The 27525-nt window shown below is 44.1% G+C and overlaps 1 protein-coding gene across 8 annotated transcripts in view; it reads right to left on the bottom strand.

Moving 5' to 3' along the window:
* The window catches only part of col2a1a (collagen, type II, alpha 1a), a 105865-nt gene that overhangs the window by 10422 nt on the left and 67918 nt on the right, over positions 1-27525 (bottom strand). For all 8 annotated transcript variants that reach the window (XM_068024541.1, XM_068024542.1, XM_068024544.1 and 5 more), the window contains 9 exons: positions 24724-24777; positions 24000-24107; positions 23834-23887; positions 22154-22207; positions 20956-21117; positions 20681-20788; positions 6396-6503; positions 6251-6304; positions 98-205 (listed from right to left, as the gene is read on the bottom strand). In XM_068024541.1, coding sequence (XP_067880642.1) covers positions 98-205; positions 6251-6304; positions 6396-6503; positions 20681-20788; positions 20956-21117; positions 22154-22207; positions 23834-23887; positions 24000-24107; positions 24724-24777 — 810 coding nt within the window. The remainder of the gene's footprint in view (positions 1-97; positions 206-6250; positions 6305-6395; positions 6504-20680; positions 20789-20955; positions 21118-22153; positions 22208-23833; positions 23888-23999; positions 24108-24723; positions 24778-27525) is intronic.

Below are 27525 nucleotides of genomic sequence, written 5' to 3'. Positions count from 1 at the left end.
TAAAATTTCTGACTTGTGTGGGCGATGTTACATGTCAATTATTTTTCTGCTATTGCAAATTAAACAATACAAATGTTATGACGACATTGATACTTACAGGTTCACCTCTATTTCCTTGTTTGCCAGTTGGGCCAACAGGACCTGGAGCGCCAGGGGCACCAGGAGCGCCAGGGGCACCAGCAGGACCAGTCTGACCTCGGTCACCCTGTAGGAAGAAGGAGAAAGCCATCATCAGCCAATCACTGATTTCTGGAGGACAATAATCATCAACAAGTTTGAACCTGAAATCTTTTTCAATAGCTAAATGAACTTTCACTACTTCACGTGGAGGGTTGTGGAGCATAGAATGCTTTATCACAAGGAGTGGTTGAAGTAGAGATCCCTTTTAAGGGATAATTCAATAAATATTTGAAGCAGGGGAAGATACAAGGCAATTGGGAGAAAGCGGGCCAGTGAAATTAGTTTTGGATTGCTCTGGCAAAGAGCTGGCACTGACAAAATGGGCTGAATGGCTTTCTTCAATGCTATAAATATCTATGATTCTAACAGCCTAGGATACACAAGGATGTACTAAATATTTTAAAACCAGAAAAAGTTCATTTAAATCACACAACATTGACCATAGCATAACAATTTTTACATATTGAATGGGACAGTATTTGAATCAATTTTTCGGTCAAAAGTACAACCAATGACCAGAATGATGTTTCAAGATACAGTTTAGCCCCAATTCCCCAAGTCTGTTTACTGACAGCTGTGGTTTGGGGTGGGATAGGGGTGGGGGTGTTACAAATGTGATTAATTATTGGCTTGTAAAAGAAGACTATATAATATAGGGAAGCTGTGATGTTTGAAAATGTTATGGAAAGTCTAATAAAATAACAGCATGCAGCACTTTACAAAGGGTAGCAATGAACATTGAACAGCTTTTCGAAATAAGATACGTGTTTCACATGCATACAGCTACACAGGAAAAGGAGGAGACCATTTGGTCTCATAAGCCTGCTGCACAATTTTGTTAACCATGGCAGCATTGAGAACGATTTCTTAATGTGCGAGCTCTGTCCTTGCCTGGCACTGGCTGTGTCTATGGTATGCAGAGCACCTATCCACTACAGTTAATGTTTGGAGTACATGAAGTCCCTCTCTCTGTCTGGCACTGGTAATAACTGAACACATGCTCATCCCTCTCTGGCACTGGCAATAACTGGGCAATTCCCCATCCCTGTCTGGCACTGGTAATAACTAGGCACATGCCCGTCCCTCTCTGCCACTGGCAATAACTAGGCACATGTCCATCCCACTCTGGCACTGGTAATAACTAGGTACATGTCCATCCCCCTCTGGCACTGATAATAACTGGGAAAATACCCATCCCACTCTGGCACTGGAAATAACTAGGCACATGCCCGTCCCTCTCTGGCACTGGAAATAACTGGGAAAATGCCCATCCCTCTCTGGCACTGGCAATAACTAGGCACATGTCCATCCCACTCTGGCACTGGAAATAACTAGGCACATGCCCGTCCCTCTCTGGCACTGGAAATAACTGGGAAAATGCCCATCCCTCTCTGGCACTGGCAATAACTAGGCACATGTCCATCCCACTCTGGCACTGGCAATAACTAGGCACATGTCCATCCCACTCTGGCACTGGAAATAACTAGGCACATGCCCGTCCCTCTCTGGCACTGATAATAATTGGGGAAATGCCCATCCCTCTCTGGCACTGATAATACCTGGGGAAATGCCCATCCCTCTCTGGCACTGATAATACCTGGGGAAATGCCCATCCCTCTCTGGCACTGATAATACCTGGGGAAATGCCCATCCCTCTCTGGCACTGATAATACCTGGGGAAATGCCCATCCCTCTCTGGCACTGATAATACCTGGGGAAATGCCCATCCCTCTCTGGCACTGATAATGCCTGGGGAAATGCCCATCCCTCTCTGGCACTGATAATACCTGGGGAAATGCCCATCCCTCTCTGGCACTGATAATGCCTGGGGAAATGCCCATCCCTCTCTGGCACTGATAATACCTGGAGAAATGCCCGTCCCTCTCTGGCACTGATAATGCCTGGGGAAATGCCCATCCCTCTCTGGCACTGATAATACCTGGAGAAATGCCCGTCCCTCTCTGGCACTGATAATGCCTGGGGAAATGCCCATCCCTCTCTGGCACTGATAATACCTGGAGAAATGCCCGTCCCTCTCTGGCACTGATAATACCTGGGGAAATGCCCATCCCTCTCTGGCACTGATAATACCTGGAGAAATGCCCATCCCTCTCTGGCACTGATAATACCTGAGGAAATGCGCATCCCTCTCTGGCACTGATAATACCTGGAGAAATGCCCATCCCTCTCTGGCACTGATAATACCTGAGGAAATGCGCATCCCTCTCTGGCACTGATAATACCTGGGGAAATGCCCATCCCTCTCTGGCACTGATAATACCTGGAGAAATGCCCACCCCTCTCTGGCACTGATAATACCTGGGGAAATGCCCATCCCTCTCTGGCACTGATAATACCTGGGGAAATGCCCATCCCTCTCTGGCACTGATAATACCTGGAGAAATGCCCATCCCTCTCTGGCACTGATAATACCTGGGGAAATGCCCATCCCTCTCTGGCACTGGTAATAACTGGGAAAATGCCCATCCCTCTCTGGCACTGATAATACCTGGAGAAATGCCCATCCCTCTCTGGCACTGATAATGCCTGGGGAAATGCCCATCCCTCTCTGGCACTGATAATACCTGGAGAAATGCCCGTCCCTCTCTGGCACTGATAATACCTGGGGAAATGCCCATCCCTCTCTGGCACTGATAATACCTGGAGAAATGCCCGTCCCTCTCTGGCACTGATAATACCTGGGGAAATGCCCATCCCTCTCTGGCACTGATAATGCCTGGAGAAATGCCCATCCCTCTCTGGCACTGATAATACCTGAGGAAATGCGCATCCCTCTCTGGCACTGATAATACCTGGGGAAATGCCCATCCCTCTCTGGCACTGATAATACCTGAGGAAATGCGCATCCCTCTCTGGCACTGATAATGCCTGGGGAAATGCCCATCCCTCTCTGGCACTGATAATACCTGGAGAAATGCCCATCCCTCTCTGGCACTGATAATAACTGGGGAAATGCCCATCCCTCTCTAGCACTGGTAATACCTGGAGAAATGCCCATCCCTCTCTGGCACTGATAATAACTGGGGAAATGCCCATCCCTCTCTAGCACTGGTAATAACTGGGAAAATGCCCATCCCTCTCTGGCACTGATAATACCTGGAGAAATGCCCATCCCTCTCTGGCACTGATAATGCCTGGGGAAATGCCCATCCCTCTCTGGCACTGATAATACCTGGAGAAATGCCCGTCCCTCTCTGGCACTGATAATACCTGGGGAAATGCCCATCCCTCTCTGGCACTGATAATACCTGGAGAAATGCCCGTCCCTCTCTGGCACTGATAATACCTGGGGAAATGCCCATCCCTCTCTGGCACTGATAATACCTGGAGAAATGCCCATCCCTCTCTGGCACTGATAATACCTGAGGAAATGCGCATCCCTCTCTGGCACTGATAATACCTGGGGAAATGCCCATCCCTCTCTGGCACTGATAATACCTGGAGAAATGCCCATCCCTCTCTGGCACTGATAATACCTGGGGAAATGCCCATCCCTCTCTGGCACTGGTAATAACTGGGAAAATGCCCATCCCTCTCTGGCACTGATAATACCTTGGCAAATGCCCATCCCTCTCTAGCACTGGTAATAACTAGGCACATGCCCATCCCTCTCTGGCGCTGGTAATAATGGGCAAATGCCCCATCCCTCTCTGGCACTGATAATACCTGGGGAAATGCCCATCCCTCTCTGGCACTGGTAATAACTGGGAAAATGCCCATCCCTCTCTGGCACTGATAATACCTTGGCAAATGCCCATCCCTCTCTAGCACTGGTAATAACTAGGCACATGCCCATCCCTCTCTGGCGCTGGTAATAATGGGCAAATGCCCTATCCCTCTCTGGCACTGGTAAAAACTGGGTACACGCTAATTCTTCTCTGGCTGGCACTGGTAATATCTATAGCACATTCCCATCCTGCTCTGGCCCTGGTTATATTTAGAGTACATGACCATCCCTTTCTCGCACTGGCAATATTTAGGGTTCATGGAGCCTCCTGTCTGCCTGGAACTTGTATTAACTAAGTCTATATATTCCTCCCTCTATGTTTGACACTGGTAATATCTGGGTACATAACCGTCTCTGGCTAACACAGTTAATCTTTGAGGTACAAGAAGCTTTTTTTGTCTGATATTGGGACATGGCCCTTCCCATCAATCAATACAGCACTGGCCCTATTTAGGATTAATGGAGTCCCTCCCCACCTTTCCGGGGTTGACATTGTCTGGGCACAAGCATTCTGTGTGTGAACCTCTTCCTTGGTCTGTCATGGCATTACCCATGCATTTATAAAAGTGAACTCAATACATATTATCACAACTCTGAACTTGAACACAAGATAAAGAATATGAACAATATGGTTCTTCTGAATAATTTCAGCAATGCTTACTGAACTTTTAATTAATCAAGGAATAAGCCATTTATTCATCAGTTATAGTTAATCCATTATATTGTTTAGTTGTCCACTTAATTTGTAATGGAAACTAACTAATTATCTGTTTGGACAGCTTTTAACCACTGTCTAAGCATTTTCTTCTTTTCATGTATCGTTTTTACTACTAATTGCAATGTTGTGGAACGGGAATCCTGATTGTAGCAAATTCACACACTTTAATACATTTTCAGACATGTGCAGGAGTTCTGCTTGCACTTGCTGTTCTTTCATTGCAGGAAGCAAAGATAGGCATCATGGTTGCTAATGTTCAATGTTTGGATGTTTAAGCATTTAATTTCCAAGGAACTAGGCCACGTGCAATGGGTTAGTTTTTGCCTTTTGTCTCTGGGGTCTTGGTTCAACTTTAGCCCAGACTGATGAGATAAAAGTCTTCATTTTCTGTGAACTCTAAGAGTCCTATGTTGTATGAGTTCAGATAGTTTCATCGAATTACATAGAATTATTCAGAAATTACAAACAGCCTGGAAACAGGCTATTTGGCCTAACCAGCCTGTGTTGGTGTTTAACCTCTGCATGATCAGTAATCTAAACCCTGCCCAGCCTGGGAACGCTCCCATGCCAAGATGTTGGATCCAGTCCTTGATGCAGCTAGCAGAGTTATTACTGGCTGCCTGAAAGCTACTAAAGTGGATAATCTGTACCTGCTTGCTGGTATTGCTCCACCCGCCATAAGGAGACAAGTTACATCAAGAGTAGAACAGACAAAGCAGACTGGTGACCCTGGTCATCCTCTCTTCCAGAAAGAGCCCGCAACAAAGAGGCTCAAGTCGAGGGGCAGCTTCTTACATCCTGTCCAGCCCCTAGACTGTAACCCCCACAGCTGCTGCTTTGCTGATTGGTCAGCACATCTACAGACAAAGGCACACAACTTGTCTAATGACCCAGAGGAATCCCTCCCATCAGGAGCCAAAGAAACATGGCCTACTTGGCTATGTCTCAATCACCTCAGGACTGGTGTCAGCCACTGCAAAGCCCTTATTCGGGAGTGGGGATACAGCCAAACGATCCTGTCGACTGTGACTGTGGAGAGGCATCCCAAACAATGAAACATCTAGAATGCCCTCTACTGCCAGAGCTACGCAGCCCTGAAGATCTGAAGGTCTTCAACTCTCAAGCCAGTGCCTGTGTGGAACAGCGGCCAGGGAAGGTGCAGTGACACAACAAGAAGAGAAGTAATCCAAGTCCCGTATGCCTGCCCTGTTCCCATATCCCTGTATTCCCCTTCCTTTCAGACACCTATCTAACCCATTGTTAAATGTTGATGTGATCTCACCTTCAAACACTAACTGTGGTGATTCAAACAGAGACCAATGCAAATTCAGTTCCTATCACAGTACAAAGTGCTCCCAATTTGGCACTGATCTCACTCAGCTCTGAGGGTGGGTGGTCTTCTGAGATTGGGGCTCAGGCAGGTTACTGGGACAGAGGGAGCTTTATTTTGTAACTAACTGTGTTCTTCCTGATACTCAGTTTAATGGGTTTGTGAACATTTTTATATTTAAATCTCTGAATTTATGTACAACTAATTTCAAGCCCATTGTAAAAAAAAACTCACTAATTCCCTTCAGTGTTAATGTACAATTTATTTATCTCACCTTCATACCAGTTGCACCATCACGACCGGGAGGACCATCAGCACCAGGGTTGCCCTGTCAGAAGATACAGAGCAGTCAAACTCACAATAGAACACAAAACAAAAATAACATATCTGTAGAATCACGATATGAAATATTTACAAACCTCACGTCCAGGTTCACCAGAAGGACCAGTAAGACCAGGTGGACCAACTGGGCCAGGGGGGCCTCGATCACCAGCAGAACCAGGAGCTCCTTGTTTGCCAGGCTCGCCCTGGAAGGAAAAGCAAAATGGGGATTACATATCAGAATGTCTTCGATGCACCAGTTCTTTCAAATATCTTAAGGTTGGAAATGGCTGTTGGTGTCACTGTTAACACCCCTGCTCCAGGTGTTGGTAATTTCAGGAGTGTGGTGGTACAGCACACTCTTAATTCATCTTTGTTGCCGGGACGAAGTGGCTGTGCAGCGTTACAGTGCTGAATCCATGTGTAAACCTGGTTAAATCCTGCATAGTTGATCCTTAAATTCTACTCACACCATTTTTCACATGCAGTATGTTCCCACCCTTGCTTCGCTTTACTCATCTGCTACAGAAGAGAGTTACAACTGCAGCTGTTTGGGACAGCACGTATGTTGGAATCAGTGCATCACTTGCATTCAATTAGCTGAGGGGGAGCAGCAAGAACGTAAGTGACAGTCTGGCATGTAAGGTTGCCCAGAAGGAGGACATTGACATTGCACTGGAACATATTGGGTTACCAATCCAGGCACAATGACCTATGTATGATTGAGCAATGTTGGTATAGGAGGCTGAGGGTAAGTTAGGAGGCTGTGATAGAGCACTACCAATGACGACTTCTGGACACATTCATATGGCACTGCCAATGGCCAAATTGTCCAAGTTCTTCAACTTTTACCTGTTCTGTTCCTTCCAGGTTAGGAATGGGCCAGTTTGCTGACCACAAATTTATCAAGGCGGCAACAGGCGCATTATTCAGCGGGTTCAACCACATCATTAGTTTAGCCATGGACCAACAGCAGCAATTTGAGGCCCCCATACACAATGCTGTGCCCTGAATGAACAGAAAGGGATTTTATTCCATCAGAGTCCAGCTGGTATGTGGCTCCCCCAGCACAGAGTGATGCAGTGGAATGCCTGCTTACCCAGGAACTCAAAGGGGAAGGAGGAATGGAAGGATGGCTCCTGGGAAACCAAGAACACTCTCTGCAAGCAGGGTTCATGATATCCATTCACCAATTACAGACAGCAGCAGAGCCATGGGTACAATGAGGCTCCTGCTACAGTCAGGATAATTATAGAACATACCACTGGGATCTTAAAGCAGTGTTTCAGACGTCTTGACTGATCAAATGATACCTTACAGCACAGCTCTCCCAGGGTCTCATGAATAACCATTCATAAACTGCGAAACAATTTTGCTGTGCCAGCTTGGCTCAGTTGCTAGCATTCCATTCTTTGAATCAAAAAGTTATGGGTTCAAGTACCACTCCAGGACTTGATCACATGGTCCAGATTAACACTTCCAGTGGAGTGCTGTCTGTTCAGGTGGATGCAAAAGATCCATGGCACTATTCAAAGAAAAGCACAGAGTTCTCCTGGTGTCCTCGCCAATATTTATATGCCTCAACCAACACCACCAAAAGCAGATTAACTGGTCAGCTATCTCATTTGCCATTTGTGCGATCTTGTGCGCAAAATTGTTTGCCGCATTTGCCTACATAACAACAGTGACTGCCTTTTAGAAGCAATTTATTGGCAATGAAACACTTGGGACAATGTGAGGTGAGTGCTATACATGCAAGTTTTTTTTCCTTCTTTCAGTTTGCAAAGACATCTCACCATTGGGGAAGAACAGAAGGCCAAAGGTATGACAAAACAAAAGTTTGACAGTGTGAACAAAGAAACAACTGCAGAGCCAGCAGTGCAGCAGGAAAGGCTGGTGCACAGCCACCAATCCAAGCTGTCTTCCAGTGAGTGCCAGTGCTGTCCCATGTAATAAAACTGCTATCCACATATATAAATGAGACATCCCTAAACCAACTGCAGTTGCACTTTCCTCTGCAGATCCTCAAATATCACATATTCCCATCTGAATCCAGGATCCTGTTATATTCTGACCGAAGACAAATAAACAACAAGGTGCTACAGGAGCATTATAAAACAAAATATGACACCGAGCCAGCAAATGAACACACACAGAACAATGTACAAATCAAATCTAATGTTTTTATTCCAACTATTATGTGTTCAGTGAATTGTGTCAGTGTTTCCCCATTGTACCTGTGGCTTGTTGTGGGGTACAACACCTGGCCTACCTCGTCTCCGCCTCAGTGATTCCCTCTCGGAAGGAGTAAGCGTGTTGTCTGGCTGCTGGGTTCCATTATCAGGCTGTTGGAATTGTAGTGGCACGAGATCTCCATGTGGTAAGGATTCCAGTAGCTTCACATGTGCCTCTGTCATGTCTACAGCTGTTCTAGCTGCCTGTTCCTATCTACTTTCTGGCATTTCTACTGCTACTTGTGTACGGATGCTTGATGGCTTGGATCATCATTAGAGTCAATAATCTGCTCTTTAACTACTACCTGCCACCGGGCAGCCCCTCAACATGTTCACTGATGTGGGAACAGAATTTTGGGCATCTATAAGGTCTATGAATCCTTACTCAAAGTTGTCTGTATCCAATCTCCAACTGTGCTGAAGCTGGCAAAAAGGGCATCTTTAAGACTTGAGCCCAAGGTCTCTATAGTGGTAGTGTGAGCATTCATGAGAGATGCCCCCACTGTGCCTATGACTTGCATCCTGGGGATTCCACAGCAGATGCCACTAGAGTTACCATACACTTCATGGACAACTGCAATGCAGACAACCATTCATCCATGACTGCACAGATCTAGGTACTGTACTCCTCCACAATCCTTTCAAGATCTTGCAGTGATTGTTCCATATACACAAGTGGCTCAGCTGGATAATTTGCTCAGACAGAAATGTCTGCTTGTAAGCAGGTCCTGTGAGGTCAAAATCCCCAAGTGTCACAGCAGGGCCAGTAACCATGCTGGACTTTTGATCAGCAGATGCCTGGCCTGCGATACCAACACCACCTGCTCCTCATCGCCTGTGAGTTGTGACTTACCCCGAGACCCCTCCTGAACCTCACTATCTACCTCCAATGGTGTGTGTAACTGTACTTGATGTTTGGCAGAGAGTGATTGTGATACAGAGTGCTGTGAGTTGTGGCCTTTCTCGCAGACACTGGATGTTGCTACACTCTGTTTCTCCATTTCTGTGAAAAGAGAAGATAACGTATCATTCCATGGTATTACCTGCACTGTTATTTAGGGTAAGCATGTACCTGAATGACAGTCATTCAACAGGACAAAAATGATATAACATGAATATTATAGTACTAGCCATGAACTCGTCGGAAGCTTCCAGCTTTGTCGTCCCCCACTCCCTCTATAATCTCCCCGCATATTATTTCCAAAGTGGCGTCTTGGATAGGGTAGGGGGCTTGTATTGGCTGGGTCCAGTGCAGCACTGTTCTCGCTGATTGAAGGCCATCTTGTCCTGCAAGTAGAAGAACAGTATTGATATATTGAATGTACACAGAGCACTGACAATGACATGCAGTTGTACAGTTTCTGTGACATACTAGATGTTTTCATTGAATGGGTATCACCCTGCTAGGTTCACTTCCAAACAGTCATTGTCTAAATCCCCTTTTTCGAATTGTTGCTGTGCACACAAATTTGCATAAGCACTTAAGAACTATATCTCTCTTATAAATAAATATCCCCATTCACGCTAACCATTCATTGCCCTTGTATCGCATGGCAGTGCTGCACTGGTTAGCCTCCTCATACCAGTTTTCATAGAGAAGCAAGAAAGGATGAGAAGTTTGCCAGAGTTGACTTTCTTGCATGTCCATTTATGGCAGGTGCATATGAATATTATTGACTTACCTTAGCCGATTTCTTGAGATCTGCCATCTTCTTCCTGACATCTTGCCAGGTCCCGAGAGCTCTGGTAACAGCATTTACATGCTCCACGATTTCTTTCCATACCTGCTGAACCAGGTGTTTGAGGAGGAGCGGCCCTCCATGCAGGTATATGTTCGCTCACTCCTTTTATTAAAGCCTTTAGCGCCTGGTTGTCAAAATGGTACTTCCTGTGCCTGGTTCACTCCATTGTCCGAGGAAAATTGCTGTGGAAACAGCTGCACTGGGCTGACATGCGCAATTTCAATGCTTTAAGCGGCTGCTTAGCGCTCAACCTACACCACCAAAAACAGATTAACTGATCATTCATCTCATTTGCTGTTTGCAAATTGGCTGCTGCATTTGCCAACATAACAGTCATACCACTCTGAAAATAAACCGTTGCTTCTTAAGCGCTTTGAGTTCTTGCAATACATGATAAGGCACTATACAAACCTTCCTCTTCTTTAAAAGGGTGCTGGCCATGATTATTGATGCTCTGCTTTCATTGGATGCTGCATTTTGCGATCATTATAGCGCATGCTATCTTGCATCGAAAAAAAATTAGCCAACTTGCGCTTCGTAAATCTTACAAACCTTATGCAATGCTCAGTCAAACCTTCATTAGTGCAAAAACAATAATTACTAGCCTTTAAAGTGCAGCTCTTAAAGACAAATAGTTATAGCCCCTGACCAGTATCTGCTGGATGATGGTGTAATGAACCTAGTTTTGTGAATCATTCACCGTGCATTCCAGCAGAATGCACATTGCATTTAAATGTACATAATAAGCATCACAACAGCTTTCAAAGTTTGAGTCTTGGTCGGTATCTTGAAAATATTAAGCCAACGTATATTATGATCCAATAACCCACTATGATCCAGTACACAATATAATTGCTACTCAATATGATACAGTGCCCATTGGGACCCAAGACTCACCATGCTCCAATACTCAAGCGTGATCCAGTAAGCATTAATACCCAATAGACAATGTGATGCGGTTCACAATGTGGTCCAGAGCAAGCTGTGATCCAGTACACAATGTGAAAAGTACACAATGTAATCCAGTACACCAGGCGTAATGGAAGCTACTCCAGACCTGGCCTTAAATGGTAGATACTACAGGTCTGGGCTCTATACTGTCCATTCTACAGTCTACAGGGCTGGTCCCTATACTGTGTATTCTACAGGGATGGCCCTTAATCTTTACATTCTATAGGGCTGCTCTCTATACTTTGAATTCTACAGGACTGGTCCCTACATTGTGCATTCTACAGGGCTCTTTCAAAACTACATTCTACAGGTCTGGACCCTTTACTGTACATTCTATGGGGTTGATCCCTAGATTGTACATTAGGGCAGAGAGGGGGAAGAGTTCCTGAACTATTTTCTTGGTCAGTTTGTTTCCAGCCCAATGAAGGAGGCAGCATTGCTGGATCTGCTTCTGGGGAATGAGGTGGATTAAAATGTCATTAGGGGGACCTTTAGGAAACAGTGAGCATAGTATCAAAAGCTTTAGCTTAGCTATGGGAAAGGAGAAGGAGCAATCTAGAGTGAAAATAATTAATTAGGGGAGAGTCAATTTCAGCAGGGTGAGAACGGATCTATTCCAGGTAAATTGGAATTAAAGATTGGCAGGCAAAACCGTAATGGAACAATTGGCTGCCTTTAAAGAGGAAATAGTTGAGGTACATTTGAGGTACATTCTCATGAGGGGGAAAAGTAGGGCAACCAAAGCCAGAGCTTCCTGGATGATGAAAAAGATAGAGAGTAAGATGCAGCAGAAAAAGGGTGCATATGAGAGATGTCAGGTTGATAATACAAATGAGAACCAGGCTGAATACAGAAAGTTCAGAGGGGAAGTGAGAAAAGAGATAAGAGAGGCAAAGTGAGAGTATGAGAAGAGACTGGCAGCTAACAAAGGGGAATCCAAAAGTCTTCTATAGCCTTATAAATAGTAAAAGAGTAGTAAGAGGAGGCCTGGGGACAATTAGGAACCTAAAAGGGGATTTGTTAAAGGCACATAGTGTTTAACTAATTTGATTGAATTTTTGATGAGGTTAACAGCGGGTTGATAAGGGTAATATGGTTGATGTGGTGTATGTGGACTTCAAAGGTGTTTGATAAAGTGCCACATAATAGGCTTGTCAGGAAAGTCAAGGTTCATGGAATAAAAGGAACAGTGGCAGTATGGATATGAAGTTGGCTGTGTGACAGTAAACAGAGAGTAGTGGTGAACAGTCTGGAGGAAAGTATATAGTGGGGTTCCCCAGGGGTCAGTACTAGGACCACTGCTTTTCTTGATCTATATTAATGACCTAGACTTGGGTGTACAGGACAAAATTTCCAGATGACACAAAACCTGGAAGTATTGTGAACTGTGAGGAGGATAGTGATAAACTTCAAGAGGATATAGACATGCTGGTAGAATGAGCGGACAGATGGCAGATGAAATTTAATGCAGAGGAGTGTGAAGAGATACATTTTGGTAGGAAGAATGAGGACAGGCAGTATAAGCTAAAGGATACAATTCTAAAGGTGGTGCAGGAACAGGGTGACCTGGGTGTATACGTACACAAATCGATAAAGGTGACAGAGCAGGTTGAGAAAGTGGTTAATAAGTCATACGTGATCCTGGGCTTTATAAATAGAGGCACAGAGTACAAAAGCAAGGAAGTTATGGTGAACCTCTATAAAACTCAGGTTCAGCCTGAACTGGAGTATTTTGTTTCCAATTTTCGGCATTGCACTTTAGGAAGGATGTGAAGGCATGAGAGAGGATACAGGAAAGATTTACAAGAATAGTTCTGGGGATGAGGAACATGGATAGATTGGCGACGCTGTGGCTGTTCTCCTTAGAGAAGAGAAAGTTGAGAGGAGATTTGATAGAGATATTCAAATTCATGAGGGGTCTGAACAGAGTAGATAGAGAGAGAAACTGTTCCTGTTGGCGAAAGGGTTGAGAACCAGAGGACACCGATTTAAAATGATCGGCAAAAGAATTAACAGAGACGAGGAAAAGCTTTTTGATTAGGATCTGGAATGCACTACCTAAGGAGGCAGATTCAATTGGGGCTTTCAAAAGGGAATTGAATAAGTAACTGCAGAGAAAAGATTTACAGGGCTGTGGGGAAAGGGCCTCGCTGAGTGGGACTAGCTGAGCTGCTCTTGCGGAGAGTCGGCAAGGACCTGGCGGGCCGAATGGCCTCCTTCTGTGCTGCAACAATTCTACGATTCAATAATTCAGTGCTTTTGTACATTCTACAGGGCTGCTTCCTATACTGTATATTCTACAGGGCTAGTCCCTATACTATACATTCTGCAAGGTTTGTTCCTATACCGTACATTTTACAGGGCCACTCCCTATACTGTACACTGTACAGGGCTGGTTCCTATATGTTGCATTCTAGAGGGCTGGTCTCTGTAATGTACATTCCACAGTACTGCTCTCTATGTTGTGCATTCTACTGAGATGGTCGCTGTATTGTGCTTTCTACATGGCTGTTGCCGATATTGTACATTCTACAGGGCTGGTTTTTATACCATAAATTCCACAGGGCTGATATCCATATTGTACATTCTACAGGCTGCTCCCTATACTGCACATTCTACAGGGTTGGTCTCTATGCTGTGCATTTTTCAAGGCTGTTCACTATTCTTTACTACAGGGTTGTTCCCTATACTGTGAATTCTACAGGGCACACTGCTGTACTGTACATTCAACAGGGCTGGTCTCCGTACTGTCCATTCTTCAGGCCTGGCCCCTATACTGTACATCTTACAGGGCTGGTCTGTGTACTTTACATTCTACAGGGCTAGTCCCCATACTCTACACTCTGCAGGGGTAGTCTCTATATGTTGTATTCTACAGAGCTGGTCCCAAGATTGTCCATTCTACAGGCTGGTCCCTGTACTGTACATTCTACAGGGCTGGTCCCTATACTGTACATCCTATAGGACTGGTCCCTATACTGTGCATCCTACAGGGCTGATTGCTATACTATACATTCTACAGGGCTAGTCCCCATACTCTACAGGGTTTGTTGTATTCTACAGAGCTGGTTCCGAGATTGTCTATTCTACAAGGTAGGTCCCTATACTCTATATTCTACACAGCTTGACCCTATACTGCACATTCTACAGGGTTGGTCTCTATACTGTAAATTTCACAGAGCTGGTCCCTATACTGACCAAGCCTGGTCTCTGTACTTTACATTTTACAGGCTGGTTTCTATACTGTATATCCTACAGGGCTGCTCCCTATAGTGTACATTCAACACCGTTGGTCCCTATACTGTTCAGTTTACAGGCATGTTCCCTATGCTGTAACTTCTACAGGATAGGTCCCTGTACTGTGCATTCGATAGGGCTGTTCTCTATACCGTAAATTCTACAGAGCTGGTCTGTACAGTCTTCAGGTCTGGTCCCTATTTGGTACATTCTACAGGGATGGACCCTATACTGTACATTCCACAGGGCTGATTGCTATACTATACATTCTACAGGGCTAGTCCCCATACTATACACTCTACAGTTTCCTATACTGTACATCCTACATGGATCACCCCTATACTGTACATTCTACAGGGTTGCTCCCTATAACTGTACATTCTACAATGCTGGTCCCTATACTGTACATTTTACAGAGCTGATTGCTATACTATACATTCTACAGGGCTTGTTACTATCCTGCACATTTTACAGGGCTGCATCCTACACTGTGCATTCTACAAGACTGGTTTGTATAACGTACAGACTACACAGCTGGTTCCTATATGTTGCACTCTGGAGGGCTGGTCTCTGTAATGTACATTCCACAGTACAGCTCTCTATATTGTTCATTCTACTGGGATGGTCTCCATATTGTGTTTTCTTTATAGGGCTGCTCCCTATATTGTACATACAAATGGGTTGGTCTTTGGACTGCACATTCTACAGCACTGGTCTCCATATTGTGCTTTCTACAGGGCTGGCCCCTATACTGTACATTCTATCAGGCTTCTCCCTACATAGTACATTCTACAGAACTATGCATTCTATGGGGCTAGCCCTGACACTGTGCAGTCCAAAAGGCTCATCTCTATACTGTAACTGCCACAGGGTAGGTCTCTATACTGTGAATTCTACATGGATAGTCTCTACACGGGACAAAGAACAAAGAAAATTACAGCACAGGAACAGGCCCTTCGGCCCTCCAAGCCTACACCGATCCAAATCCTCTATCTAAACCTGTCGCCTATTTTCTAAGGGTCTGTATCTCTTTACTTCCTGCCCATTCATGTATCTGTCTAAATACATCTTAAAAGACGCTATCGTGCCCGCGTCTACCACCTCCACTGGCAACGCGTTCCAGGCACCCACCACCCTCTGCGTAAAGAACTTTCCACGCATATCCCCCCTAAACTTTTCCCCTTTCACTTTGAACTCGTGACCCCTAGTAATTGAATCCCCCACTCTGGGAAAAAGCTTCTTGCTATCCACCCTGTCTATACCTCTCATGATTTTGTACACCTCAATCAGGTCCCCCGTCAACCTCCGTCTTTCTAATGAAAATAATCCTAATCTACTCAATCTCTCTTCATAGCTAGCGCCCTCCATACCAGGCAACATCCTGGTGAACCTCCTCTGCACCCTCTCCAAAGCATCCACATCCTTTTGGTAATGCGGCGACCAGAACTGCACGCAGTATTCCAAATGTGGCCGAACCAAAGTCTTATACAACTGTAACATGACCTGCCAACTCTTGTACTCAATACCCCGTCCGATGAAGGAAAGCATGCCGTATGCCTTCTTGACCACTCTATTGACCTGCGTTGCCACCTTCAGAGAACAATGGACCTGAACATCCAAATCTCTCTGTACATCAATTTTCCCCAGGACTTTTCCATTTACTGTATAGTTCACTCTTGAATTGGATCTTCCAAAATGCATCACCTCGCATTTGCCCTGATTGAACTCCATCTGCCATTTCTCTGCCCAACTCTCCAGTCTATCTATATTCTGCTGTATTCTCTGACAGTCCCCTTCACTATCTGCTACTCCACCAATCTTAGTGTCGTCTGCAAACTTGCTAATCAGACCACCTATACTTTCCTCCAAATCATTTATGTATATCACAAACAACAGTGGTCCCAGCACGGATCCCTGTGGAACATCACTGGTCACACGTCTCCATTTTGAGAAACTCCCTTCCACTGCTACTCTCTGTCTCCTGTTGCCCAGCCAGTTCTTTATCCATCTAGCTAGTACACCTTGGACCCCATGCGCCTTCACTTTCTCCATCAGCCTACCATGGGGAACCTTATCAAACGCCTTACTGAAGTCCATGTATACGACATCTACAGCCCTTCCCTCATCAATCAACTTTGTCACTTCCTCAAAGAATTCTATTAAGTCGGTAAGACATGACCTTCCCTGCACAAAACCATGTTGCCTATCACTGATAAGCCCATTTTCTTCCAAATGGGAATAGATCCTATCCCTCAGTATCTTCTCCAGCAGCTTCCCTACCACTGACGTCAGGCTCACCGGTCTATAATTACCTGGATTACCCCTGCTACCCTTCTTAAACAAGGGGACAACATTAGCAATTCTCCAGTCCTCCGGTAACCTCACCTGTGTTTAAGGATGTTGCAAAGATATCTGTTAAGGCCCCATCTATTTCCTCTCTCGCTTCCCACAGTAACCTGGGATAGATCCCATCCGGACCTGGGGACTTGTCCACCTTAATGCCTTTTAGAATACCCAACACTTCCTCCCTCCTTATGCCGACTTGACCTAGAGTAATCAAACATCTGTCCCTAACCTCAACATCTGTCATGTCCCTCTCCTCGGTGAATACCGATGCAAAGTACTCGTTTAGAATCTCACCCATTTTCTCTGACTCCACGCATAATTTTCCTCCTTTGTCCTTGAGTGGGCCAATCCTTTCTCTAGTTACCCTCTTGCTCCTTATATATGAATAAAAGGCTTTGGGATTTTCCTTAACCCTGTTTGCTAAAGATATTTCATGACCCCTTTTAGCCCTCTTAATTCCTCGTTTCAGATTGCGCCTACAATCCCGATATTCTTTCAAAGCTTCGTCTTTCTTCAGCCGCCTAGACCTTATGTATGCTTCCTTTTTCCTCTTAGCTAGTCTCACAATTTCACCTGTCAGCCATGGTTCCCTAATCTTGCCATTTCTACCCCTCATTTTCACAGGAACATGTCTCTCCTGCACGCTAATCAACCTCTCTTTAAAAGCCTCCCACATATCAAATGTGGATTTACCTTCAAACAGCTGCTCCCAATCTACATTCCCCAGCTCCTGCCGAATTTTGGTATAGTTGGCCTTCCCCCAATTTAGCACTCTTCCTTTAGGACCACTCTCGTCTTTGTCCATGAGTATTCTAAAACTTACGGAATTGTGATCACTATTCCCAAAGTAGTCCCCTACTGAAACTTCAACCACCTGGCCCGGCTCATTCCCCAACACCAGGTCCAGTATGGCCCCTTCCCGAGTTGGACTATTTACATACTGCTCGAGAAAACCCTCCTGGATGCTCCTTACAAATTCTATTCCATCGAAACCTCTAACACTAAGTGAATCCCAGTCAATGTTGGGAAAATTAAAATCTCCTATCACCACCACCCTGTTGCTCCTACATCTTTCAATAATCTGTTTACATATTTGTACCTCTATCTCATGCTCGCTGTTGGGAGGCCTGTAGTACAGCCCCAACATTGTTACCGCACCCTTCCTATTTCTGAGTTCTGCCCATATTGCCTCACAGCTCGAGTCCTCCATAGTGCCTTCCTTCAGCACAGCTGTGATATCCTCTTTGACCAGTAATGCAACTCCTCCACCCCTTTTACCTCCCTCTCTATCCTGCCTGAAGCATCGGTATCCTGGGATATTTAGTTGCCAATCATGCCCTTCCCTTAACCAAGTCTCAGTAATAGCAATAACATCATACTCCCAGGTACTAATCCAAGCCCTAAGTTCATCTGCCTTACCTACTACACTTCTTGCATTAAAACAAATACACCTCAGACCACCAGTCCCTTTGCTTTCATCATCTGCTCCCTGCCTACTCTTTCCCTTAGTCACGCTGACACGGGACATTCTACATGGCTGGTATCGATAATGTAGTCTACAGGTCTGGTCCCTATACTGTACATTCTACAGGACTGGTGCCTATACTGTACATTCTACAGAGCTGGTCCCTATACTGTGCATTCTATAGGGCTGGTTTCTATACTGTATGTTCTACAGGTCTGGTCCCTGTACTGTATGTTCTACAGGACTGGTCCCTATATTGTATATTCTACAGGTCTTGTCCCTATCCTTTACATTCAACATGGTGGTTCCTATACTGTATATTATAAAGGGCTGGCTCTTATTTTGCACATTCTACAAGGATCATTGCTATACTGTACATTCTACAAGGCTGGTCGCTATTCTGTACATTCTATGGGTCTGGTCCCTGTACTGAACATTCTACAGTGCTGGTGTCTATACAGCACATTCCACAGGGCTGTTCCCTATATTTTACATACTACAGGCTCATCACTGTACTCTCCATTCTGCAGGGTTGGTTCCTATACTGTACATTCCACAGATCTTGTCCCTATACTCTATGTTCTGCCAGGCTTGTCCCTATACTGTACATTGTACAGGTCTAGTCGTTATACTATACATTCTGCTGGGCTGGCCCCGATACCTTATATTCTTAAGGACTGGTCATTCTACAGCACTGGTCCTTATACTGTACATTCTACAGGTCTGGTCCCTGTACTGTATGTTTTACAGGACTGGTCCCTGTACTGTACATTCTACAGGACTGGTGCCTATACTTCACATTCTACAGAGCTGGTCCTTATACTGTACATTATACAGGGATGGTCCCTATACAATACCTTCTTCAGGACTCGTGTCTATACTGTACATTCTACAGGGCTGCTCCCTCTACTGTGCATTCTACAGGGCTGGTCTATACTGTGCATTCTACAGGGCTGGTGTCTATACTGCACATTCTACAGGACTCATGTCTATACAGTACATTCTACAGGGCTGGTCTCTATACTGTGCATTCTACAGGGCTGGTCTCTATACTGTGCATTCTACAGGGCTGGTGTCTATACAGTACATTCTACAGGGCTGGTCTCTATACTGTGCATTCTACAGGGCTGGTGTCTATACTGCACATTCTACAGGACTCATGTCTATACAGTACATTCTACAGGGCTGCTCCCTCTACTATGCATTCTATGGGACTGGTGACTATATGGGTAGATACTACAGGGCTGTTCCCTGTACTGTGCATTCTCTAATCTCTATATTTTAGACACTAATGTTCTGGTTTTTATACAGTATAATTTACAAGACTGGTTCCTACACTCTATATCAATGTCTGGCTCTAAAATCAGACTGGTCTCTGTTCCTCATATATGATAGTGCTGGTCTCTATACTGTGTATATTACAGACCTGGTTTCTATATTGTCTATATTGCAGTGTTGTCCTCTATATTTTTTAGATTTAAGCAAATTTTTTAGATTAGCTTATATATACTGTACTTACTGCAGTCCTGATGTTCATACTTTATAAATTAAGCTGGGGTCTATACTACATATATTATAGAGTTGGTCTCCATGCTTTACATATTAGGTTAATATCCAGCACATATATTACAAGGGCTCATCTTTAAATTGTATGTTTAAATGGCTGCTCTCTATACCATGTACAGCTGATCTCTGCACTGTATATGTTAAAGAGCTAGTCTTGATACTGAAGATATTACTGGGTTAGTCTCTGTAGTGTACTCATTATAGGGTTTGTCTTAATACTCCAGATATTAGATTAGTCTCTCTACTGTATATTACAGGGCTGGTTTCTATATTGTATTTATATCATGGTTAGTCTTTATACTGTATACATTCAGGACTGGTTTCTATACTATAGATATTTTAAAACATTCACCATACTGCACATATATAGGACTGCTCACTCTACTTTTTATATTACAGGTCTGTTCGTGACTAAATATGCACTGTATAGGTTAGAAACTGCTCTCTGTAGTCTATATATTGCAGGTGAGATGTCTGTACATTACATAGTACAGAACAGATCTCAGCGCTGTATCTATTGCAGGACTGGTCTGTGTACTGCACATCATTTGGTTTGTTTGTACTTTTTAATCTTACTCAGTGAATGTCTAGTCACTGAAGCATATACTTCATGTTCCATTTTACTTTTCTTTGCTAATACCTATTAGTGCGTACTATCTCAAGTCAATGACTCTCTGGATCTTATGAGTATGGACATTGTTGAGTCTGATTAGTGTTACCATTACTGAGAGCACACCATGACCCAATGCTGAGTGAATTATTTCTCTCAGTAAAGTGATGTTAGGACTAATTATACAGAAAGTGAAAGGAGTCAGTTTCATGTAATGTCATGCTATACTTACAGAAGGACCAGGGAGACCAGGGAAACCTCTTTCTCCACGCTGACCAGGAAGACCTACAATACCACGCTGACCAGCCAAACCTTGTGGACCTGAAGGACCATCGGGACCCTACCAGAGAATGAAAGACAACAACACTTTAATTACATGAACATTACACTGTAAAGTAGTAGAAAGCAGGAAGAAAAAGGAACCATTTTTAATACAGACTATAAATGAAACGATAAATAGGCACTAACTGCTTGTCAATATTTTACTTTCTTTTATTCTATACTTACAGGAGGACCATCTTCACCAGGTTCACCCTTCTCACCAGGAGTACCAGGTGCCCCCTGAAGACCAGGGTCGCCAGCGCGCCCAGCGTGACCAGGATCACCACGCAGACCTTTAGGACCATCTTTACCAGGAGAACCAGGAGGACCCACTGGGCCTGGGTTACCCTGCAGGAAGAGAAGCAGCCATTAACAAACAGAACTGAAGAAAATTACCAACAGGAATTTAGGGATGGATAAAAGGAATCTCAACTGAGTCTTTAATAAAATCTAAAATGATACAAAGTGCCTTTTCATACTGGCTGACAGTTAAGATTAATTGAATTGCTGCATAACATACTATTTTAAAATGAGGTCCTTTGGCGCATCTAATTTCATATCCATTAATTTTCTGGGTTCACACTGTAATGACAATGGGACCTCCATTATCTGTGTTCCAATTAACTCCCCCTCTTCCTGGTTATCTGTCAGAATGCTTGCGGGATACAGTTTTACATGATACACTGGACAACCAACCTCCACCCATCTGGCATAATTTGGCCTCACAGCCTGAGAATGATTAAACTAAGTTTCTGATATCTGAATTGTATATGTCTTCAAAGGGTAGCACTGTACTGCACATGCAAGACCCAATAAGGCAGATTCTCAATTATCTACCAAGTTCCATTCTCCACCAGGGGTGGGAGTTGGTTCCCTCCATTTTGGCTGATAACAGCAGTTTCACTGTATAATTGTTTCTTCTGCCTTCTGGACAGGGCAAATTTTTCACACGCCGCCAATTACAGCTGAAGCACCGCTGATCAGATTCGTTTGCGCCTCAATTTCACAAGACATTGCAAATTTACAGCATATTTAGCTGTATTGTATTGCTTATCATTCCATTGCACACACAGAAGCTTCTATTTCTCATGTGTGAGCATAGGCTGTAAGTCAAGGCTCGTCAACCTGTCTTCACCTGATGTCCTCACACTTATTTTCCAGTAGGGGGACACTGTAAGGTGAGTAGTAAGAGGAGCCTATCTGGTTTTCCTCCTTCTTCACCCAGAGCACTGATGGCAATTGTACAGCCCTATTGCCATTGAGGTCTTTTAAAGAAAATACATCTGGTGCTTCTTTTGTTCTAACCATTACCTACTTTCCAAGGATATATTTTTATCTACAGCTACAAAAAAAAAGACACAATATAACCCAGAGTGTTACTTACATTAGGACCAGGTGGACCAACCCTACCAGCAGCACCAGGGAAACCAGTTGCACCCTAAGAAAGAACAAAAAGCTGAAGATGAGAAATCAATTTACATCAGCTGGAGTATCACTCAAACTTAGTTTGATATTACATCTCACACATTATGGTTTTAACAGTGATCGCATCTCTCCCTATTTAATTTTTACACCATTGCTGCTTTGAACGTTTCGTTCTTGTTCCTCCGTACTTGCAAACACATTGTATACACTTGCATACACTTCTTCCTCTGTGCAAGGTCACTGTGTTCAAATCAAAATGTCGGGCTTGTAACACAATTGGGGGTCATTGGGACGGGTATGGACTGAGATTAGTAACACGGTGGTCTTCCGCTATCGGGGCCAGGAGGAGCGGATAACCTTTGGTAGGCGTGGAATAGTGTCCATGATAGGGCAAGGTGTAAATGGGATTTGGAGGGGATTATATGGGTGGGCAGAGTCTGTGATAGGGGAGAGTGGACATGGGCTGTGGGAGGAGATTAAATGGGTGGGTAGAGTCAGATAAAGTAAGAAAGCCTACTACATCTTCTCTATGGTATGTACAGTGGTTAGTTCTACTCAATCTGCTGTGCAGCATCTGATGTACAATACCTGCTGTGACTTTTTTTTTATAATATTCACTGAACAGGGTCGCAAACAGGCCTTCAGGAAATGTTTTCTGTCATTTAGGAAAGTCTGGTGAAATACCTGGCTGTCACAGTAATAGGAAAGGGACAACATTTTAGCCTAAAGTGGTGCAGTTCAAGTGAAATGCAAATGCTGTGTTTATCTGCAGTGCGGCAAATACCACAGCCCTGCTTCTGCATTTTCAACATATTTCAATCATGCAGCTGCACAAGAGGTTCACACTGCTCTGTTTGATCTGTGGAAGCCACCAGATGATTGCATTTAAGAGGAAAAACAAATGATAAATGGCTAAAGGTTTTTATAAATTCAAGAGCCAGTTGTTCGCTTCTGATTCTCAGTAGCTGCCAGCAGCTTCCAACTTTGATCTGGTCGGATGAGCTCATGTTCCCAGTAACTCCTTGCTTCTAGCTTCCAGCAGTTAGCTCTTGGCTTCAAGCAGCTTGTCCCCAACTTCCAGTTCCTGGCTGCTGACTCCCAACACATAACTGCTGGATGCTAGTGTTTGGCGACTGCTCTTGGCTTCAGACTCTCAGAACCACACTCCAGACTCTGGACTCCCAACTCCTGGTTTTAGTCTCCCAGCAGGGGGGGGGGTTTCCGGATTATGCTCCTCGCAGCTTCTATAACTTCCCATTGCAAGCTCCCAGATTCCAACTGCTGGCACTTGGCTTCTGGCTCCAATACCAAGTGTCAACTTCCAACTGAAGACTCCTAGTGAGTGACCAGTTTCTGACTCCCACTTACTGGTTCCTGGATCCCATCTCCAGGTGATAAACAGATTCCTGCACATCAATAAACTGTGTCTGAATGAAACACTTTTATCTATCAAATAACCTATCTGCATATTCTGGACAAGACAGTTGCATTTAAACTGATGTCTGAAAAACATACAAAAGAAGGGCTAGAATTCTGAGGATCAGTTTAATGCCTGGTTGCTACAGCAACACTCTTAGAACACGTTAGTTATCCATTTTCATTTTGTTTTAAAGCTTAAACAGAATAAAACCATACTCACAGGAGGACCCTGGGCACCACGAGCACCTTTAGGACCAGTAACACCTGTCGGACCCTAAAAGAAGGAAAAAGAAAGTGATGTTACTGTGAGCTTATGTAAAAATAATGTCTCCACTGGTGAAATCTGCTGGTTGAACTGAACAGTTGAAAATATATTTTTGTCTCACCTGTGGACCAGGAGCACCTGATGGACCCTGAGGACCAGGAGCGCCAGCATCACCTTTTTGTCCAGTCTCGCCAGGTTCACCCTTGGGACCAGCCTGACCATCTGAACCCTATTGGAAAGAAAGCGCAGGAGTGTGAGCAACAGCATTCAGTGCACTGTGGAGTCCTGCAACTGGGAAAATGCGACCTTAGCTGACTCAAGAGGGTCCTTAACTAGAGACAACAAAGAAGAGGTTGGGGTAAGATCTTGCCTTCCTCAGCTAGGGAGAGATTCCTTCATCAGCCAAGGCAGATGTCCAAAACGGAGAACTGGCCTCCATCAGCCAGGAGGGATCCTATCCCTCACCAGCCAGGGCAGGGATCCCATAGGGAGATCTGGCCATCAGCCAGGGGAGATCCTTTTCCTCATTAGCCAAGGCAGGAATCCTGGAGAGAGCTCCGGCTATCAGATGGGGGAGATATTGGATAGTGGATATTGATGTGGCCCAGCAGCTCCCAGTGGGGGTAGTGGCACTGATTTTGCAGTGGGATGGATAGGTTTTCAAGGAGAGTTTTCTAACCAGGTCACTGGCCACCCATCTGAAGGAAACAACACCTATATTAACTAGTATTAAAAAATACTTTCATATAGAACCATTTTATCTCTGTTCGGAAGGATTTGATGAGCTTAAGTGCATCTAGAAGTTGCTGTGACAATTATCTTATTGTTTCTGAGTCTATACTTACAGGAGGACCAGCAAAGCCAGCAGGGCCAGGAGGACCTGTCTCACCACGCTCACCCTGAAATACAAAAATAGGCAGGTTACACAGACACCAGTGACAGCACTGCAGAAACTGACAATGTTGGGGTGGTGGTCGTACTCCAAAGGTCATGCTCCAATTGGAATCATAGAATGGTTACAGCACAGAAGGAGGCCATTTGGTCTGTCATGTCCGTTCTGGCTCTCTCTAAGAGCTACTCAGCTAGTCCCACTCCCCTGCCTTTTCCCTGTAGCCCTGCAATCATTTTCTCCTCAGATAATTCTCCAATTCTCTTTTGAAAACCACAGGTGAATCTGTCTGCCCCACACTCTCAGGCAGTGCAATCCTGATCCGAACCACTCGCTGCGTAAAAAGGTTTTCCCTCATGACACCTCTGTTTTTTTTGCCAATCATCTTAAATCAGTTTCCTCTGGTTCGCGAAACTTCCACCAATGGGAACAGTCTCTCTCTATCTACTCTGTCTAGCCCCCTCAAGATGTTAAACACCTCTATCAAATCTCCTCAACCTTCTCTAAGGAGAACCACCACAGATTTGCCAGTCTATCCAAGTAACTGAAGTCTCTCATCCCCGGAACCACTCTCGTAAATCTTTTCTGCACCCTCTCTAATGCCTTTACATCCTTCCTAAAGTGTGGTGCCCACAATTGGACACAATACTCCAGTTGCGGCCAAACCAGTGTTCTGTAAAGATTCATCATAACTTTCTTGCTTTTGTACTCTATTCCTCTATCTATAAAGCCCAGGATGCTGTATGCCTTATTAACTGCTTTCCCAACCTGCCCTGTCACCTTCAATGATTTGGGCATATGTACCCCCAGGTCTCTCTGCTCCTCCACCACCTTTAGAATTGCACCCTTTATTTTATATTGCTTCCCCTCATTCTTCCTACCAAAATGTATCACTTCACACCTCTCTGTATTAAATTTCACCTGCCATGTGTCTGCCCATTCCATCAGCCTGTCTATGTCCTCTTGATGTCTATCACTATCCCCCTCACAGTTCACAATACTTCCAAGTTTTGTATCATTTGCAAATTATGAAATTGTGCCCTGTACACCAAAGTCTAGGCCATTAATATAGATCAAGAAAAGCAGTGGTCCCAACACCGACCCCTGGGAAACCCCACTATATATCTTCCTCCAGTCCGAAAAACAACCATTCACCATTACACTGTTTCCTGTAACTCAGCCAACTTTGCATCCATGCTGCCCTATCCCTTTTATTCTATGGGTTTCAACTTTGCTGACAAGCATGTTAAGTGGCATTTTATCAAACACCTTTTGGAGGTCCATGTACACCAGATCAACCACATTACCCTCATCAACCCTCTCTGTTAGCTCATTTAAAAACCCAATCAATTTAGTTAAACACGATTTGCCCATAACAAATCTGTACTGGCTTTCCTTAATTAACCCACATTTGTTCAAGTGACTGTTAATTTTGTCCCGTATTACCATTTCTAAAAGATTTCCCACCACCGATGTTAAACTGACTGGCCTGTAGTTGCTGGGCTTGTCCTTACATCCTTTTTCAAACAAGAGTGTAACATTTTCAATTCTCCAGTCCTCTGGCACCACCTAAGGATGATTGGAAGATTATGGCCAGTGCCTCCACAATTTCCACCCTTATTTCCCTCAGTATCCTTGGATGCATCTGATCCGGTCTTGGTGACTTATCGACTTTAAGTACAGCTAGCCTTTCTAATACCTCCTCTTTAACAATTTTTAGCCCATCCAGTATCTCAACTACCTCCTCTTTCAGTATGACTTTGGCAGCATCTTCTTTCTTGGGAAAGACAGGTGCCAAATACTCATTTAATACCTCAGCCATGGCCTCTGCTTCCATGCGTAAATCCCCTTTTTGGTCCCTATTCTTCCCTACTCCTCCTCTTACCACCCTTTTACGATATATATGGCTACAGAAGACTCTTGGATTCCCTTTTATCTTGGCTGCCAGTCTTTTCTCATACTCTCTCTTTGCTGCTCTTATTCTTTTCTCACTTCCCCTCTGAACTTTCTATATTCAGCCTGGTTCTCACTTGTATTATCAATTGTATTGAGTAACTGACTATTTCATACCCGCAAAAACTGAGAGATCTCAAATAGTATCACATTGGAACAGCAAGGTAAATCTGGGCTGAAAGGACCTAGCTTGAAATATTCTGCATCTAAGACTAAATAAAATATATAGTAAACAAGTCGATCTCCTGCGGCATTGAACATGGGGAGTCATGGGAGTCTTTTCTTCAGGTGAAGGAGGAAAGGGGTTAGCCCACATTTTAAAGACATATTCTGTCCTTATTTTTACATTTTCTTTGCATAAATTCCTTTGTCCACATTTACAATGGAAACTGCTTATGTTACTTTGTCATGCTATAATTAGATTCTTTCACCAGTGATGGTGCTGCAGTGTCTCCTGAAGGGAGGGTGAAATTACAGTGTGACAAGTTTACATAGGCATTTATAATGGAAAAATTAAAAGAAAGTGAGTTCAGATCTACGATTTTTAGAAGATTATAGATACCATCTGAAGGGTATTATATATATTTCATTTCTGATAAATTTTAAATGACTATTAAACAATGCATGGCAATAGCTACAAAAAACATGCATATTGGCTTAGGATAATGAGACTTTCAGATCGCACTAGACTGTACTGATAGGAACTAGTGGAGTCAGGTTTTCCATGGGGATTGGTTAGATGATGTTACAATACTGGCTGCAATTTCATCAAGTGCACAACAATGATACAAGAACAAATATGGTA

The sequence above is a fragment of the Heterodontus francisci genome, chromosome X, assembly GCF_036365525.1.
Source record: "Heterodontus francisci isolate sHetFra1 chromosome X, sHetFra1.hap1, whole genome shotgun sequence".
NCBI lineage: Eukaryota > Metazoa > Chordata > Chondrichthyes > Heterodontiformes > Heterodontidae > Heterodontus > Heterodontus francisci.
Note: the sequence above shows the minus strand (reverse complement) of the source record. Positions and strands in the feature narration are given on the sequence as shown.